This window comes from Bos javanicus, chromosome 17 (assembly GCF_032452875.1).
Source record: "Bos javanicus breed banteng chromosome 17, ARS-OSU_banteng_1.0, whole genome shotgun sequence".
In the NCBI taxonomy this organism is placed as follows: Eukaryota; Metazoa; Chordata; class Mammalia; order Artiodactyla; family Bovidae; genus Bos; species Bos javanicus.
The window spans coordinates 68,842,500-68,861,345 of record NC_083884.1 but is presented as its reverse complement, the minus strand read 5'-3'; the positions used below and the strand labels follow the sequence as shown (position 1 = coordinate 68,861,345).

The following is an 18,846-nucleotide window of genomic DNA, read 5'->3' as shown; positions in this document are numbered from 1 at the left end:
AACAGGAGGGAGTGGGCGCTGAGCTGGCATTTTCTTTCGCCTCCTTCTGAAATTCCTTCCTACAGGACACGTTCAACATGGTCTGAGTTCCCTTTAATAAGAAGACAAAACCCTTGCAGGTGCAACAGTTGTGCTTCTAAAATCTGCCTTTCAGACTTTGTGGGGGAGGGGTGGGGGCTGGATGGGAACCTCGGCTGAGAGGATTTTCCCCCACATATTGCATGCATTACATTCGCAGAGGTTCACAAGAAAGGCACGGTACAAAGAGCGAGTTCCGAAAATTAGCTTAGTTGAAACTGACAGATAGAAGCACTTCAAACACTTCTTTAAGATGTATCCCTAGGAACCTGACAATCTGGGGGAGTTACGCTAACATTCTTGGCTCTGTTCCTTTCCCTCTCCTGGCATGTGCTGACCCACAACTTCCGGCATGAAGGACTCACACCTCCAGCTCCCAATGTGGGGCGTGCTCCTCTTCCAGCCTCAGCATGTGCATAACACGGGCAGGTCTATACTCTGAAACGTATCTGAAACCTACCCGCAGATCATCTCTCTTCCTGTACCAGCTTCCTCTCCCAATCTGGGCCGGTTTTGCCCAGAATGGCATGGTTTTATGGACAGCCAAAATAATCGGGAACCCCAGGCTGCACAGGACACCTCGCACTTCACCTACACGTTGTGAGAAGGGTGACTTGTCATGTTCTGAGTCAACCGAACCCTCCACCAAGAGTGCACGAATTTAAAAAGTTCAAAGGTAACTGAAGGAGGCAGCTCAGTATAGCAGAAAATCCACTGGTCCCAGACCTGATGCCTAACAGCTGTGCGACCTTGGATGAATCACCACCATCCACATCACTGCTGATGTTTACATGGGGTTCTACTGAGTGCCAGGCTCTGCTCTAAGTGCTTTACATCAGCTTATCACCAGCCCAGCCCGGAGGCCTTAACACCCCCACTTTGCAGATGAGGCGACTGAGGTTCAGGCTCACACCCTACGCTGCCTCTGACAACCCCTTGGCCTCACCCGTGCTTTCCCGCTCTCCCTCACCCTGCTTCCTCTCACAGGTGAGTCCTGTGGACTTCTGTCAAACGAGTTCCTGAAACTACCCTCTCCTCTCCGTCACCTTTGTCCCGTTCGCCATGGGAGGACAATATGGTCCGATTCGGGTCCCACAGCATCCACTTTCATGCTCCCAACAACCTGTTCTCCACACAGGGCTCAAAACTCCCAGAGAGATGTGAGCACTGGGAACGAAACCCAGAGCCTTCGTCCCTGTCTGCGAACCCGTGAGACGTCGCCCCAGGCCCTCTCTCCACCGACCAAGCTCTCCCCTCGTCATTTGCTGTGCTCCAGCCACATTCTTCTGCTTTTAATTCTATAAACACACCATGCTATTTCCTGCCTGAAAAGTTCTTCCCCTAATACTTCCCATCACAGACTAAACATTATCTCCTCAGAAAACCCTTCCCCACCATCTCCACTCGTTTCTCTGCCGTTCATTTGTTTCCTTCGTAGCACTTATCATCACTAGGAATATATATGATCTGCTGGAGACAGAGGGAGACTTGTGTGTGTGTGTGTGTGCGTGTGTGTGTGCATGTGGGCTCGTCACACCAGAACCCTACCCAGTCTCAGGCTTAGAGCAGGACCTGGGAACCTATATTCCTAAAAATCTGCCCTAGTGATGATTCTAAGAACATCATGCCAATCTCTAGATTGGCATGCCAGTTACTAGAATCTTAATTTCTATGTGTTAGAAATCTTTTTCCCCTATCGAAAGTGACTGAGGAGGGGCTTGGGAGCCAGAAATGTGGGCTGACCAACGGAAAGCCTTAGCAGTAGACAGCAATCTGCAGGGCAGTGGGTCAGTGTTCCCTGATGACTTGATCTGAAGAAGAAGAACGTGGTGGCCATCCATACAAGGGCCAGCCCTCTGGAACAGGATGAGGTGGCATCTGAGAGATGGGATGGGTACAAGCAAGCCTGTTGGTTTTAGTTTGCTTCTCCCAGACCCAGTCTTGTTCTTAATTACACTAGGGAAACTGAGGCAGTGTTACCAGATTTGACAATTGTTTTTTGAGCAGACTTGCCCAGTGCATGTCAATTGTGTGTGTGTGTGGCGGGGGGGTGGGGGTGGGGTGCAGGGGGACAAGAAAAACAAACGTGAATACCCTGGATTACAATTGTGTGCATTTTGATTTCATCAGAATACTAGGGTGGGTACTAGGACAAGAAGAGGAAGCAAACAGTAAATGACACAAGAAGGGCTTTCTGGGTAGAGGGCATGGCAGGCACAGACCCCGAAAACTGCATAGACTCTTTGGGAAAGTGCAAGGCCGCTCCTCTGACCCAGCCAGAGTAGGGTGAGTATGCGGGGAAGGATGGGTGGGACATGAAGAGGAGGGGCCAGGCAAGACCAGGATGTGTAAGGTCTTGAAGGCCACATAAGTTAGGTTTTTGCTTTTGTTCTAAGAATGAGAGGAAGTCATTGGAGGGCTTTGAGCAGAGAAGTGACGTGATCAGATTTATCCTTTAGCGGAATTGTAGCTGCCGGGAGGAGGAGGAGCTGTGAAGAGCGTGCCAAGCACGTGGCAAGGGGACCCTAGGTGGCTGTTGCAGATGATGGACTGGAAAGAAGGGTGGCCTGGGCCAGGCTGGCAGCTGAAGGGTGGGAAGAAGTGGCTGGACTCTGGATGTATTTTGAAGGTAGAACCAAAGTATTTGCTGGGGGGCAGGGGTTTGATGAATACAGGGTCCCAGAGAAAGAGCAGTTGGCAACAACACCAAGGAGGTAGGCCTGGGCAGCTGGGTGAATGGTGCTGCCATGTACTACGATGGGGAGGACCCAAGAGGCACAGTATCTTGTGGGTGGAATCAAGGCTTTGGTTTTGGACAGGAAAACTGGATGGAGATAAGAGAGTAAGCAGATGGCTAGATGAGCCCAGGGTTGAGGAAAGAAGCCAAGGCCAGATCCAGAAGTGTGGAGGTAACGGCGCCTGTGTGGAGAGAGAGGACATCTGGGCCACGCCCTGGAGCCCTGCCACATTTCAGGCCTGGAAGAAGGGCCCAGCCATGATGGCTGACAAAGCGCAGTCTGGGAGGTGGGATCTTGAAGGGAGAAGGGGTTTTGAGAAGGAAGGGATCATAAGCTGTGAAAAGCCCTGCTTTATTTCCTGCCTGTCTTCTCTAGCTGGAGCCCACTCCATTCATCTCTGTTGGACCTTTCCTCTCTATCAGAGAACCCCAAGTCTTTTGTTTTGGGGGACTGAAGGAAAACAGCCCTTAAGTTAGACACAAGCCTGAAGCACTCGGGCTTAATTCTGCCTTTCTAAGCTGGCGACGCCTTATCTTTTTCTCCATCACCAAAATCCTTCAAAGTATGGCTTGTGGCATTTATTTTTTAAAAACTGGAGATGCACTTGTGATCAGAGGAGGATGCTGATGGGCACGGGCCTGTCCTGCTCTGGCTCTGACCTGGCTGCTGTACCGCCTTCACAGCCCATCCCTTCTACAACTCAAGTTTCTTCATCTCTGAAAAGAGGGCGGTCAGCGAGATCAGGAGTCCTAATCCTTTAACGTACACAGAGACCTCTTGGAGAACAGGATGAAAGACAGGGATCTGATTCCCCAGACAACCATCACATACACAACAGTTTACAGTTTCAGAAGTGCTCATGGAGCCCCTGAAGCCCTTCTATGCAGCTCTGACCACCTGAACAAGTGATACCTACAGAACAGACATACATGCACATGTAAACTTCCAGGACGAATGTTAATCTCCAGGGTTATGAAACAGTTTAAATCAAATACTTTTCTCACTTACTTTCTAGCAAGAAAAACTTCTAGCATGGAAAGAGCACAATACCGGCTGGAGTTAGAGCTCAGCTCTGTGGTTTACAAGCTGCAGGCATGCAGCTGAACTCTGAGCCTCAGTTTCTTCACTGGTACAATGGGGGATTCGATTATTAATAGCTTGGGACAAATGGAAGAATCAGAGGAACTGCAAGTAAAGTGCCTAGTACACAGTAGGTGCCCCATAAATAATTATTATGTAAATAAACAGTGCATTACTATGTTACTAAACAGTGTAAATAAATTAAACTTTATTATAACTTTGAAAGTACTGTAACAATCACAATCATGTAGTTTATCCCATAAAAATACATAGCTATAAAAGGCAATATGTCATGGATGGACAGGCACACCATTCTGCTATTTACAGTTCTGTTGACAGTTACCAGGCTACCATTCGGGTAGAAAAAAATATGTAATGTTTGAAAAAGAGGGGATATATGTACATGTATAGCTGATTCACTTTACTGTATAGCAGAAATTTTCAACACTGTAAAGCAACTATATTCCAATAAAATTTAATTAAAAAGAGATAAATAAAAGGAAAAAATATATATGGTTTGAACCCTATGTTGAATTCCAGCATTCAGTGGATAAAAGGTAAGGCGAAAAACATATATGCTTTTCTTAAAATTCCAACTGTGTGATGAAACATGCCTTTGTTTATATATGCTACTGAAATCACATAATTCAATATTTGTACTTATTATAAGTGAGGAAAACGCCAAGTTAAGATCTTGTTTCAGGCAATTTAACCCTTGATGGGTTGTGTATACACTGAATTTTTAAAGTTCATGTTTAAAACTGTAATGAGGTATTCTGTTAAAATAATTAAAACCTGACATATATGAGATAGTGGTGGGAAAGCAAAAGATATTCTACTCCTCAACAACATTTAATAAAGTTGAAGAATAAGCTCTCAATGAAGCTCCAAGTCATTCCTAACGACACTATTTCCCTGAACTATTCCTAACCACACTATTGAGAAATAGAAATTTTTTCTCATACTGAGTCTTGAATTTTCCTAGTTTTCTGGTAGCTAATTACTAGTTAGATCTCTGTTGATGTGATTTTTGTGAGAGTCACCGTTTTTAATCCATCAAAGTCGAGTTTCTGTTCCACACAGAACCATTCAGCATCTCTATTAATCCTATGTTGGAAGAATCTGGCTGATTTTAGCCTAGTTTGAAATCAACACGAATCAACAAGCATTAAATTGAATTATGACATCTTAAAATAAGGCAGAAAATATTTTTCCGCAGGAATATCTTCTGTTCTTTTAAAAGGTATCTATTAAGTTTGGCAGGCAGGTAGATTATAGAAATACAAGGCTGAAGTGGAAAAAGCTCCTTTTAATACTTAGATGGCGACATAAGAGTGTCGTCAGATGTTTGCACAACACACCTGGTGCGTTTCCAGTACAGACTGGTGTCTGGTGGGAACTTGTGTGTAGGTCCTCAATGCCTGCGGTCCCTGACAAAATCATCTTTTGCCCTCAAGACACTCAAAGGCACTTCAGAAATGCTTATTTCAGTTACACGGAACCTGGAGGTCAAGAAGTGTGTGGCCCTGGGAAGTCAGTGGTTCTCAGCTTTTCTCACCCCAATGGGGCTGAGCCTGTGAGAAGAAAGTCTACATCTTTAACACCGACGGCTCCCCAAGGGCAGGGATTCCCATGATTACAAGAAGGCAAGTGATCTAGATCTTGATCTAGATCTAGATCCCCAGAGAGAGGCTAGTCTGTGGGGAAGGAGGAGGCCTTCTATATACATGGTGCATAGAGAATCACTTGCAGAAAGAGGAAATGACACGAAGTAAGTAGCTGACACTGCGAGGTTTAAAGAAATCACCTGGATTTGGGTCTCCACTTCTTCACTTGTGAAATGAGGGGATTGGAGCCAACGTCCCTTCACTCTAAACCCTAATCTCAGGATTCTAACAAAATAGGACAGAGATGCAAAAGTCTGAGGTAATGTGACAGGAAAGGCTTAATGACTAAAAGTCTCTTCCAAGCTTATAATGCTCTAATTCTGTTTCTCTAATGGAAGCAACGATTCTTCAGGAAAACAAAACAAAACAAAACAAAACTCACCTCCCATGTGGGCCCTGCCTCTGGAGAGGCTCTTAAGCGCTGTTTTTTGCTTAGAAGAAGCTACATCTTCAACATATATATGTCAAAGAAAAAAGAAAAAAAGGGGAAACTTCTAGGTGAATAGAGACTTAGGTTAATAGAGTCAGATCACCTAAATGCACCTTGTTTAGATCCTTGTTTGAACTGTAAAAAACACCCATGAGACAATCAGGAATATTTAAATACTGATTAATGGACTGGATATTTGATGATACTAAGAAATCATTGTTAAATTTTTTAGCTGTGACAATGGTAGTGGTACTATGTTTTTGAAAAGGGTTCTTATCCTTTACAGATACATACTGAAATATTTACAGATGAGATGATATGATATCTGAGATTTGTTACAAAATAATCCAGTTGTAGGAATCAAAGGGATACAAATGAAATAATACTGGCCTTGGTTGACAATCATGGAAGCTGGGAGATAGATACATAATGACTTCCTTACACTCTTCTATTTTTGTACATGTTCTAAATTTCCCATATTAAAAATTTTTGAAAGGACACCTTGAAAATACTAACATGTTGTTTTACAATTAATCTACCTTAGTTTCTTTTTCAAGAACTATGATCAAACTCAATCAACCATAAATTCACTCATCTAAAATCAAGACAGACACTCACGTACCATGTTCTTGGACTATGTATTCACAGTTCAACTGACCACAGGAAAAAGTAGTTCTGTACTTTTGCCCAAAGTAGAATTGCCCCAAAATAATCACTGTAATTATTTAAATTATCAGTAGCTTTTCTATTAAAATATCTTTCAGATCTTCCTTTTCATTCATAGGAACAGTGTGCTTAAAAACAGCATCCCGTACCTCTCAAAGTTATTTTAACTAAAGAACGCATACTTTTGGAAGAGGACCTGAGGTCTTCTATTTGAATCTCCAGCTTATTCATAACAGACGAATAAGTTGCTCAGTTGCTCAGTCTTTGCAACCCCGTGGACTCTAGCCCACCAGGCTCCTCTGTCCATGAAAATTTCCAGGCAATAATACTGGAGCAGGTTGCCATTTCCCACTCCAGGGGATCTTCCCAACCCATTAACAGATAAAATACTTGATTAAAAGACTGTTCTAAGAAACACTGAACCTATACTAAGCAACGGACCAGAGGTTTAAATTCAGAAGACCCATGAAAAAACTTCAGAGAGGGGTCCTTATTATTTGTTATGTAATAATTTGAAAAACAGATAACTATCAAAGCAGAGCAGGCCCTGAATGCAGGGCTGCTTGGGTTCCAGTCCCCAGTCTGGGTCTCATTTGGAATATGCTCTACTCTTACCCAGGGAGGGCCCACTGGACAGCATGCACGCCTGTCAGTGAAGCATGTGTTTTTGCCCGCAAGAGTCACTATGAACATGCAGTAGTGCTTGAGGAACTGACAGTCATTCTGTAGGATGTTATAAACAAATACGCGCATCAAATTGAAGACCAGGAGATAGCTTTTAAGAAAGAATGAGGGACTTCCTGGTGGTCCAGTGGTTAAGAATCTGCCTTGCAATACAGGGAACTGGGATTTGGTCTCTGGTCAGGGAAGTAAGATCCCATATGCCTCTGGGCAGTGTAACCCGCGTGCCACAACTAAGACCTGATGCAGCCGACAAAAAAAGGAAAAAGAATGACCACTCACCTACCAACATATACAGAAAGATTAGGCCAAGCTTCAGTGAAAGCATGAACTCTCTCAGAAGTCACTAGCTCAGCAGAACTCTAAGGAAAACATTTCATTAATTAACCGTGGACTTTTCTGCCAGTACCAGCAGGACATATTCTATCACAGCGTGGTGATGGCACCTCTCTCAGTGTAATGCTTGAGCATCAGTGAGTCTACTTAAATATTTACTTATGAATATCCTCTTCCATCTTGAAATAAAATTTCACACTAGAGTTTTCACGGAAGAAAATGGGAAGCATAAAAAAATGTTTTCAAGTTCAAAGCCCACTTCTCTGATGGACAATAACTTAGTGGATCATAAGTCAACTGTAAAGCATCGGAACATAAGACAAATGTTGGAGAACTAATTGAAAACTCAGGGTCCAGAGGAGACAGCACTACACTCCTATGGAAACCACAGGCTCTAAAACAAGTCCCACAGCGCCTGCTGTCCCAGCTCTTCTAAGACTTGATCATCTTGAACTGTAATTGCTCCAGAAGCACCTGGCCCTGCTTCCACTAGCCCATAAGTTTCCTGAGCAGTTCACTCATCTCTGTGCTCTCAGCAACTACAGACCACACAGAACATGCCTGGCAAACATCTGATGAGTGAGGGAAGCAGGTGTATGGAGGGCTAGGCGGGGAACCCAAGACGGACATATTCAGAGAGCCCAGGTTTCCTTACCAGTTTGGGCCTCCACCCTGGCTGTCAGTGCTGTACTGTGAAACGACCCAGGAGAAGTTCCAAGAAAGTTTATGTAAATCAAAGTATTTAAAAATCAAATGCTTGCTATTTAAACCAAGGGAATCTGCTATTTAAATGGAATCCATGGTAGAATTGTTTGTAACAGGGAATGAGCAGCCCTCTTTGCAATGAATACACCTGTTTCTATTCTGAGTCTGCTTGCAACAGGAGACACCTGGCTCAAATCTACACCTCGCCTAACCATCACTTGAGCAACACTTTCACACTGTCTGAAGTTCTCGATCAGACTAAAAAGGAGATAAAATAAACTGATACAATCCGGCTTCTGGGCAAGTTTCATGAGTATTGCCTGTGCCCGATTTTTAATTTCAGACAGTGAGAAAGTTTCCCAATAATGGAATCCTGGAGGGCAGCCAATGCTCCATGGAAGCCAGGCTCTGGGCTATTCAGCTTCCCTTGGTTGATATGGAGTGGGCAAATAAATACAACAGCCCTTGAATGAGGAGCTAGCTGACTGCCAGGTAGACAGTGTATTTTAGGGGAGTGCGTGATCAGTTGTGTCTGACTCTTTGCGACCCCATGGACTGTAGCCCACCAGGCTCAGTATTCCAGGCAAGAACACTGGAGTGGGTTGCCATTTCCTACTCCAGGTGATCTTTCTGACCCAGGATTGAACCCACATCTCTTGAGTCTCCTGCACTGGCAGGCAGATTCTTTTACCACTGAGCCACCTGGGAAGCCCCAGTGTATTTTTAGAGCACATCTTTAAATTCAAACCCAAAGCAATAAAGTTGTCGTTTTCTATGATTTGGCACAGGGACAAGTCCTAGTCAGAGATGCGGGGCATACAGTAGACATTTGATTACATTTGTTAGTCAGTTCCAAGATAAAGATATGACTCAAGAGACAAGTTTCAGAAATCCTGGCCATGGAGACAGCTTGAGGCAGAAGGAAAGTCTCAGTTCCGTTGTCACCTCCAGTCACTTAGAACAACGAGGACAGATGGTGGCCAACAGACTGATTTGTTGGTCAAAGGTTTAAAGTTTCAGGCAATGTTTCATGGATCAAGAATTTGGTTGCCAGATTTAGCAAACGGAAGTACAGAATGCCCAGTTAAATTGGAATTTCAGATAAACAACTAACGATTTTTTAAGATAAGTATTCCCAAATATTGCATGAGACAAAAAATTACTGTTTATCTGAAATTCAAATTTAATTGAGTGTCCTGTATTTAATCTGGCACTCTTACTCTAGAGAAAGTAGAAACATACGGTGACCCACAGACCTCCTTACTCCACTGAGACTTCTGAAGCCCTGTTCACAGAAATGCTTAAGGAGTTTAGATATGGATGAAGAATCTATTTTCTTAAGAGTGAAAAAAGATGTTGATCAGAGTCACCTACTCTGAGGCCCCAGAGAAGAGAAGGGCCAAAGAATTACATGATCAGGACAGGTTTCTCAATCTCGGCATGACTGACATTTCGGGTTGGATAATCCTGTAGAGGGGCGCTGTCCTGTGCGTTCCAGGACTGTCAGCAGCATCCCTGGCCTCTACCTGCTAGATGCCAGTAGTGCCCCCCTCCCCACCGCAAAAATGTCTCCAGATATTGTCAAATGTCCCTCGGGGGCATAAATCTCCTCTAGTTGAAACCACTGAATTAGAAGAAATGGTCAAATAAACAGAGAGTGTCATACTCATTAACCAGTGGTCACAGAACAAAAGATTCTTCTCAAGGGAGAAATTTTCAGCTCAGCCCGGGGGCCCCCTCAGGCCCGTAAGAAGGATGAGAGGACTAGTTATTTCAGCTAAGACAATCAGAAACCCTTCATTGGCCAGAAGCACTGGAGGAGAATCTTCGATGAGCCAAGCCGATGAAGTTCTGCAAGGCAGTGCACACATCACAAAGCAGGGAGACGCACCCAGCCTTTGAAGACGTTCCTTTTAAGTTAACCTCCCTTCCAACTAAACTTTTTCCAAATCTCTTCCTGCCATTTGGAAGCTGAGTGATTCTCAGCTGAAAAGGCCTGTATATACGAGGTGCAGATGGCAGCAGTTATGGCCCTCACCAGATGCTGCAGTCTCTAATTTGATTGAAAGGATATAATTAGACAACAGAAACACTTTAATGAAAGAGCAAAACATGGAGGGAGGGAAGGATTGAAGGCCCTTAACTGATGCCAAAACACCCACCAGTAATAGAGGCTTTGAGTCTGGGGAAAAGGAAGGGGAAAGCCCCTTAAAAGGACAGTCCCCATCCTGTTTATTTCCCCATAGACACAGGAATAGGGATTTTATTACTGTAGATTTCCACTGTATTTTATGTGGGAACAATCTGATTAAAACCAGAAGAAGTCTTCGGAAGAACATCAAAGAAAAACAAATATGGCTTCTGTGGTCATTATTAAAAATATTTTTACCAGTCCAATAATTTTCTTTGAAGATGAATTTTTATAGATTGAACAGCAGCAAGTAATTTATATACTGTGATGATACTGGTTAACAATCCCTACTGTTCTAGAATAGAACTACTTGGCCGCCATGTTTTCATCCAATGTCAGGACACCAAAGAACATGGACAACCACTTAACGTTTGGAAGATATCAAGAAACTGGGGAGAGTTAGTCCTATAAGTCAACTCTACAACTGTTCTGAATCATCTTTAAAAGTTGCCTCTGCTGTTTTTATTATTTCCTAGCTTTCAAACTTTGAGTGTGAGTACACTGCTCTGGTTCTAACCAAGAATCTAACCAAACTGAAAGAAGTCCAGCCCTCAAAGTCTGAAGTTGCTAATGTGGTGTGACACTCTGGTTTGGAAGCCTCCTCAGCCCACTAGAAGTGGGACCCCGCCCTCGTGGAAAATTGAACAATAAAAGTTTAATGCTCTGGCTACTTGCCAGGGATTAAATCAGTGGTGAGAGAAACTAGAAGCTGGGCCCAGCAAAGGGGCAGCTCCGAGAGGGTACTGTTATAAGTAGGAGGGAGACGCAGCCTTGTGTAGGAGGTGGCCCGAAATCTTTTGTCTATAAAGTTCTTCCTAGTCCCCAACCTCATTCCTCTTCAAACTGGTGCAAGTCCAGGCGAGGGAGGTGTTTACCTAGAAAGTGGTTTAAAGGCAGGTGGGGAGTGGGAAGATTTCCATAGAGAAGAAAAAGGCAGGTTTCTGTGGAGTGGCCATTTTTGAAGAGGGACAACCTTCTGACATTTCTACAAGGGCTTCTTTGCTTTCTCTGTTCAATCTGAATCCAGGATAAGGTCCCAGAGGTGAGGTCTGGGGAAGAAGCACTGCTATCTTGAGAGGAAGACACTGAAGACAACAGAGAAAGGGGAAAAATACAGAGTGACGGCAGGCTCCTCTCCTAGACTCACGCTTCTGGGTTCCAGCTGGATTCTCAAGATCAAAATAACATGGGAGAATGTCAGTCAGAGTTCTCACCCATTCACCAGGAGTCAGCCAGCAACTAACCTGCCAGGTGACGACAGGGGGCTTGAGGAGACCTCACCTCAAAACCTGCACAGGTAGCTTGCTAAGGAACACATTAACTTCCTCCTGTTGTCCTTATTCAGGAGGCAAAAACCCAGACAAAAGCTGCAGATCCAAACTTCCGGCCTCTCCCAAGTGTTTTGCATTAACTGTTCCACAGTACAAATACAATCAACTTGGTATGTTTGTTTCATTTTGTTTTTTTCAAAAATGTTTTAAAATAATCAGCCACGCTAAACACATTGTTGTTTTTCTAAAGGCCACTTTATAAAAATGACGATAGAACCATGGAAATAAAACTCAACTGTTTAGGAAAATGATAGAAGTTTGTTTTCTCTTTTTTTTTTTCTGGCTTTTTTTTTTTTTTTTTTAATATCTCAGGGCTGGTGCCACCTGCTGCCTGGGCTTTCCTCTGAGAAACAGATCTCTCAACAGTTTGATCCAAGCAACATCTGCATAGCTGAACAAACCCTGGGCTGGTTCTGAGGCAGGCTCTATTTTCTTTATGTACTGCACACTGAACCACACTGAATTTCTTTTTAAAGCTTTTTTTTTTTTTTTTAAGTCTTAGTAAAGATCCAAATGTATGTGCATGAAACTTCCCTCTCGGACACATTATTTTTAATCGTGGTAAAATATACATAAAATTTACCTTTTCGACCATTTCTTAAAAGTCTTTTAAAGTCAGCTACCAGTAAAAGGTAAAAATTCATTCACCAAAATCATTTGCCTCCTTGTCACCTTTTCAGACCAGTGAACAGTGGGAAAAGAAAATCAATACACATGGACCTAGAGCAGGACTTGGTCAAGTACAGCCTGTAGGCCAACTCTGGCCCATTGCCTGTTTTTGTATGTCCTATGAGCTAAAATATGCTTTTTAAACTTTTAAATGGTTGAAAAAATTAAAACTTGTGACACGTAACAATTACATGAAATTCGAATGTGGGTGTCCATATGAGTTTTACTGGAAGACAGCTACTCTCATTCATTCACATTTTGTCTATGGCCTCTTTTGCCCTGCAAAGCCAGAGTTGAGTAATTGCTGCAGACAGTACATTGCCCACAAAACCCCAATTATTTACTGTCTAGCCCTTTATAAAAAATGATTGCCGACACCTGATCTAGGCCTCAGATGGCATTATAGGCTTGAAAATTCTACACTAAAGATGATATATTGCCCATCACACCAAATCCCTAATCTGTACACTGTGAAGAAATTGAAAGCAATATATTTTACCTTCATCACTGATTGCCTTTGATCCAAATAACCTAAATCATAAGTAAGCATATCAAGAATATCTCTATTAAATGTACCGAGTTGCTGTTTCTTAGCAGTGAGCTTAAACTGAACTTCTTTTTGCTGTAAGATTTATAAAAGGTCTCATTACATATCTCAAACACTTAAATAGCTTTGTCAAGGAGTGAGAAGTTTTCACAAAAAGATGAGAGTTCTTTGATGCCCCGTCAGTTCTGACCATTTCCCTGTCTCTTAAAACTAAAAGCATAAAAGAAACTGGCATGCACGTTGGTCCCCCTCACTCCTCTCAGCCCTTCTGTTCGTTCATGCTAAGTCCCTTCAATCATGTCCGATTCTTTGCCACCCCATGGGCTGGCTGTAGCCCACCAAGCTCCTCTGTCCATGGGATTCTCCAGGCAAGAATACTGCAGTGAGGTGCCATTTCCTCCTCCAGGGGATCTTCCCAACCCAGGGATTGAACTCATGTCTCTGGCATTGGGAGGCAGGTTTTTTGCAGGTAATCCTATTAACACTAATGGAGTCCCCACAAGGGACAAAGCTCTGTACACTATGAAGTTCTTACTGTTAACTGAACTCACAGGTTTTAGGGCAAGACACATTACTGTCTAATGGGACAAATTCTAGATGAGGAGCTAGAGGAGAATGAGTATCAACTATAAAACGATGTTCACGGCAAATGTTACCAGAGTTGAGACACTGCTGACGCACACCCAGCAGGCCCTAAATATGGTGAAACACTGATGGTGAAGGTGAAACACTGAAGGTATTTGTCTTCAGTGGAAAACTCAGAGCTAAAGTCCACCCAGCCTTCTCTTCCTACCTCTTGGCTGTCCCCTGCAGGTTAGTAAATTCCAGATGGGAGTCCACGTCAGAGAGTCCATGGCCCTGGCTGCCTTTCTCCTTGAAGAGGGAGTCTAGATTCCACCACTAACCTCTACATCCCTCCTTATCTGTTATGAAGGAAGAGAGAGGATCTCAAAGGATGAAGAGAAGGGAGATCATTTGGGGTTGGCTATACACTGTAATTAGAAGTATCACTGATAGGGAATGAGCTAACTGTTTTCATAAAGTCAGCATTCAAAAATGCAAACCACCAGTAATTTAAATATTACAAAATTATGCAGAATGTAAGTATTGAAATAATTTTTTCCATCCACAAAATTTTAGAGAAAATTACAGTATCAAAAATATGAAATGGCAAACCTGACATATCTTCAGAGTAAAACATGTTTTTTATTGGAATGGATTTTTAAAAACTAGTGGGTAGGCTCTAGACAGGATGTGATGGTGAAGAAAAACCATGTGTTATCTCCCTTAAATTGCTCTGGAACTAAAGAGGAAAAGTCACAAAGGCACTGATGTATTATATCAAGATGGTAGGGAAAGAAGCTGATGAGGCTCACTGAATTGGGAAGATGGGCCTTATCACAAATCATTTCATAATGGTTATTTATTTGTCTCTACCCCAGACCCACTCTTCCCAGGTGGCTCAGTGTAAAGAATCCACCTGCCAATGCAGGAGACTTAGGAGATTTGAGTTTGATCCCTGGGTCAGGAAGATCCCCTGGAGGAGGAAGTGGCAACCCACTCCAGTATTCTTGTCTGGAAAATCCCATGGACAGAGGAGCCTGGCGGGCTATAGTCCATAGGGTTGCAGGACTTAAGGACTAAGCAAGCACGCAGGCACACACAAACCCCAGACCCTGCAATAAAAGCACACCGAGGTTTGAGGTTCACGTGACATAAGGGCTGCTGCACTTGACCCTTTCTACTGAAGCAAAGGTGCCTGAGGAGGGTGCCACCTTCCAACAAGCATAAGCACACAGCAGGCTCCCTGAACACTTTTCAGAGCTATTACTTTGCCCTTTCCAGGAGAGGAACCAGTTTATTTCCACCCGTACCTCTCTCCATAGAGGACATTAAATCCTGACCACAGAGATGGCAAAGTGGAGCTAAGGGGTTACTAGGTTACAGTTATGTTGACATATCACATATCCTGGCTCTCAGAAAGTTCCTCCGTCATTCCTCACATACGGTAAACAGTACAAGTGATCAAACTTTTGCAGAAGTTTTTGTGGATGTCCCCTTAAGAGGCCACTGATCACTCAGAAACCCCTTCCTGAGCCTAAGCTTTACAGCACTTGGAGAGCCCCCTTCTACCTCTCTCTCTAAAGCCAAGCCTTGCCTTTTACGGGGTTTAATCAGATTGGAAGCTCAGAGCATTCCCAGCGCAAAGGAGGTGTCCAGCACTTGGCAAACTGTGAAGCACTATAAAAAGAATTCTTAAATGTGTTCAGTGACTGCCTGCTGTGTGTGGGTGTGTTACCTGCAGTATATCCTTTAATCTTCACAACAACCAGCAAGGGAATTGCCATCATCCCTCCTTTACAGATGAGGAAACTGAGGCTCAGAGAGGCACAGCCCAAAGTCAGGCAGTAAGTGACAACATTAAACTTGATCTTTATCAGGAAACCAAGCTGGCAAGTAAACAAAGCAACCCAGAGTTTTCTTTCAGCAGCAAAATCCTGTCTCTCCAACATCACAGTCTGCGACTTTGGGTGGAGAGCCCAGAGGCTTGAGTTTTCCCACTCAGGCAAATCTGTAATGCACTTTTCCCACCCCTTTCCCTCACGTCCAATTCCCCACACTTGAACAACCTGCTGAGGAAGGTACCTGGGCCAGACAACGCCCTCTTGCCTGCTCTTCAACTTGGGAGAGTTCTGCTGCAAGGAAGGGTGTGAGGGCAAGCTAAGCAAGTTCCAGCTTCCATCCTGGTCTAGGGCCCCATGTGGGGAAAACCTGGCCTTGACCTTGGCCTGGGGAGCGGGTGACCCTGCTTAAAGTGTGGAGATACTCACGGGAAACGGGGGCTCTGCGTTGCACTGGCAGGATGAGCACACTAAACTCTAGGGGAGACGTTTGCCATCACCCCCTTCCTTTCTTCCTCTCCCCACGCTGGACCTGCACCTGAGTCCCGGGGAAGTTCAAAGTGGGCCCCGGGGGTAGGGGTAAGCGGACGTGCAGGCAGGGCAGAGCCGGTCGTCTCGGGACCCAGATCCGCCTCTACTAGTAGGGCAGGCAGGTCAACTCGACTCCTCACGAGGCGCAGATTACAGAGCTGGGCTAGCAGGGCGCAGACCCGGGCAGAGGGGCCAGGCGCCGGCTCTCGTCGCCTCTCGGCACCCGTTGAGGAGCCGGGAGGCGCGGGGCCCGCGGACGTGGGAGGGAAAGGGGCCGGGGGGCGTCGCTGTGGGGCTGGCGGAGGGCGTCCTGGCCCGGGGTGTCGCTGAGGGGTTTGGGGTGGGGGCGGGGCAGCGTCCCCAAGCGGGGCGAGTCGCCCCAGGGGACTGGGCTGGGGGTGCGAGGTCCAGAGAGGGGAGACCTCCCGGCCCGGGGGCGCGTCGCTGAGGAGCCTGAGGGCGTCTCGGGTCCTGAGAGGGCAGACCTCCCGGCCCGGGGCGGGGGCGTCGCTGAGGAGCCTGAGGAAGGGTCTGAGGCACTGAGGCAGAGAGGGCGCCGGCCGGGGGCGTCTCGGGTCCTGAGGAGCAGGGCCGCCTCGTCCGAGGGGCGTCGCAGAGGAGCCTGAGGAAAGGGTCTGAGGTACTGAGGCAGAGAGGGCGCCGGCCGGGGGCGTCGCGGAGGGGCCTGAGGAGAAGGGCCGCCTAGTCCGAGGGGCGTCGCTGAAGGGCTGGAAAAGGAGCCCCACCAAGCAGGGGCGAGGGAGTTGGCTCCCCGGGCGGGCTCAGCGAGGGACAGGCGGCGGCGGGGGGCTCGCTCACTCACCGGGTGCGGGGCCAAGGCCGGGGCTGGGCGCGGGCCGGGCGGCCAGCGTGAGCGCGGCGGCGGAGAGCAGGGCGAGGCGGGCGGCGGGCGGCGCCATGGGCCGTCAGTGCGGGGCCCCGGGGCGCGGCCCGGGGGAGAGGGGGCAGCGCAGGGAGCCGGGGGCGGCCATGGGAGCGGGACGCTGGGCTTGAGCGTGGCCCCGCCCCGGCCTCCCGGCCGCCCCGCCCCGGCCCGCCCTCCCCAGCGCCGCCACCACCCCGGCAGCCCCGGGACCGCCCGGCTCAGCCGCGAGGCCCGAGGGGCGGAGCCGACGGCGCCCGCCCGCGCCTGCCACTCACGCGCCAGGACCCGCCCACATCCCCCCGACTGCACCTGGCCCCGCCCACCGGCGGAGCATTCACTTGGAAGATTCGAGGGGCGGGACCTACAGGTAAGGGGCGGGGCTTGGGGCACCGCCTCCGAGTCCCCGAGTGGAGGTTTGACCCGGCTGGACCGGGCCGGGCGCCCAATGACCCCTGCTCCACCCTCACTCGGGTCGCGACCCACACGCGGGCTCAACCGCAGCCGTAAAAATCAAAACAGCACTTTGCAAACCAATTTTCTCTGCTTGGCTCATCGCAGCGGTTTTAAAAAGGGTGCTCTGGAGTCAGCCTGACCGGATTCATATCCCACTTGATCACCTGTAAGATCTTGAGAGTGAAAGTCGCTCAGTCGTGTCCGACTCTTTGCAACCCCATAGACTATACAGTCCATGGAACTCTCCAGGCCAGAATACTGGAAGTGGGTAGCCGTTCCCTTCTCCAGGGGATCTTCCCAACGCAAGGGATCGAACCCAGGTCTCCCGCATTGCAGGCGGATTCTTTACCAGCTGAGCCACCCGGGAAAGGAAAAATTGCTGTCTTATTTCAACTTCTTCGTCGGTTAAACGGGGGCGTTGATAACAATTACTCCTAAAGCGGTGGTACTAACGAGAAAATGCGTGGAAACTTTTACACACACATAGTAGGAGCCTAGAAAATGCTGAGTTCCTTTCACCATGCCGATTCTTGCAGGCACAAAAGAGGCAGCATACTGAGCCCTGGTTCCGAATCCTAAAACACATGTTTTGTCAACTAGGGTAAGTTCCCTGCTCTTAGTCATCTGCAAAATAGAAATAATAAAAGGCCCTCACAAAATTAGGTTAGATTCCATAGAAACAAGTGAAGCTCCTGACCCAGAAGTGGGTGGGGCGACGGTGCTTTCTCAGACACTTGGATCCCGGGCGCAAAGAGCGCGTGGCGGCTCTCGGCCCCCGTGTGGCCGGCCCATTGCTCCTCACTCTCCGGCAAGGTCTTCCCTGCCCGCCCCAGGGTCTGTGGTAGGCCCTTCTCCTACCCCGCACTTCCCTAGGCAGAAATTTTCCTCCGGCTCCCGCCGAAAGCGCCGCGGCAACGCCCCGCAGGGCAGGTCCGGGCGATGCGCCGGGAGTTTTTAAGTCCCTGGTACCAGACTTGCAAGTGCGGGCCTGCGCCCGGCGCGGCGGCGGAAACCTCCGCCCTCTCATGCAGACTCGCAGCGCCCTGAGCGGAGCTGGGCTCTCCCCGGCCCTCAGCCTCCCCGGCGGGCCTTAGGGACACCGTCCCCTGCGCCCCTTAACCCCCCGGGGGCCGTCCCCTCGCCTGCCACTTCGCCCCCAACCATTCCTCCCACCCCGTCCCAGCTGCTTCCAGAGGCGCCCCAAAGGCGCACCTACCTCCCACGAGGCCTCTGGGCTCCCTCCTTCTCCACCCACACGACCCAGCGCCCTGACAAGAGTCATCTTGTTCAGTCATTGTTTTCCCTGTGTCATTCCCGAGGTGGAGACTCCTCTGGGCTCCTTGGAGCAGGGGGCCGCCCCTCTCCCAGGTTCCCGGAGACACTCCCTCCACGTCCCACCTGGTGTCTTGCACTTAACTTACCCTCTGTCTTCTGCACCATTTCCGGTCCGTCCCC

The 18,846-nt window shown here is 47.2% G+C and overlaps 1 protein-coding gene across 3 annotated transcripts in view; it reads right to left on the bottom strand.

Annotated features, from left to right (window-relative positions):
• Positions 1-18,846, bottom strand: part of KREMEN1 (kringle containing transmembrane protein 1) — a 99,441-nt gene extending 80,595 nt beyond the window's left edge. Inside the window, exon 1 of one of the 3 annotated variants that reach the window (XM_061385255.1) lies at positions 18,813-18,846. In XM_061385255.1, the coding sequence (XP_061241239.1) occupies positions 18,813-18,831 (19 nt within the window). In that variant the 5' untranslated portion in view covers positions 18,832-18,846. Of the gene's footprint in view, positions 1-16,875; positions 17,140-18,812 lie in introns of those variants that run through there. The other 2 variants (XM_061385253.1, XM_061385254.1) reach the window with 2 other exon arrangements.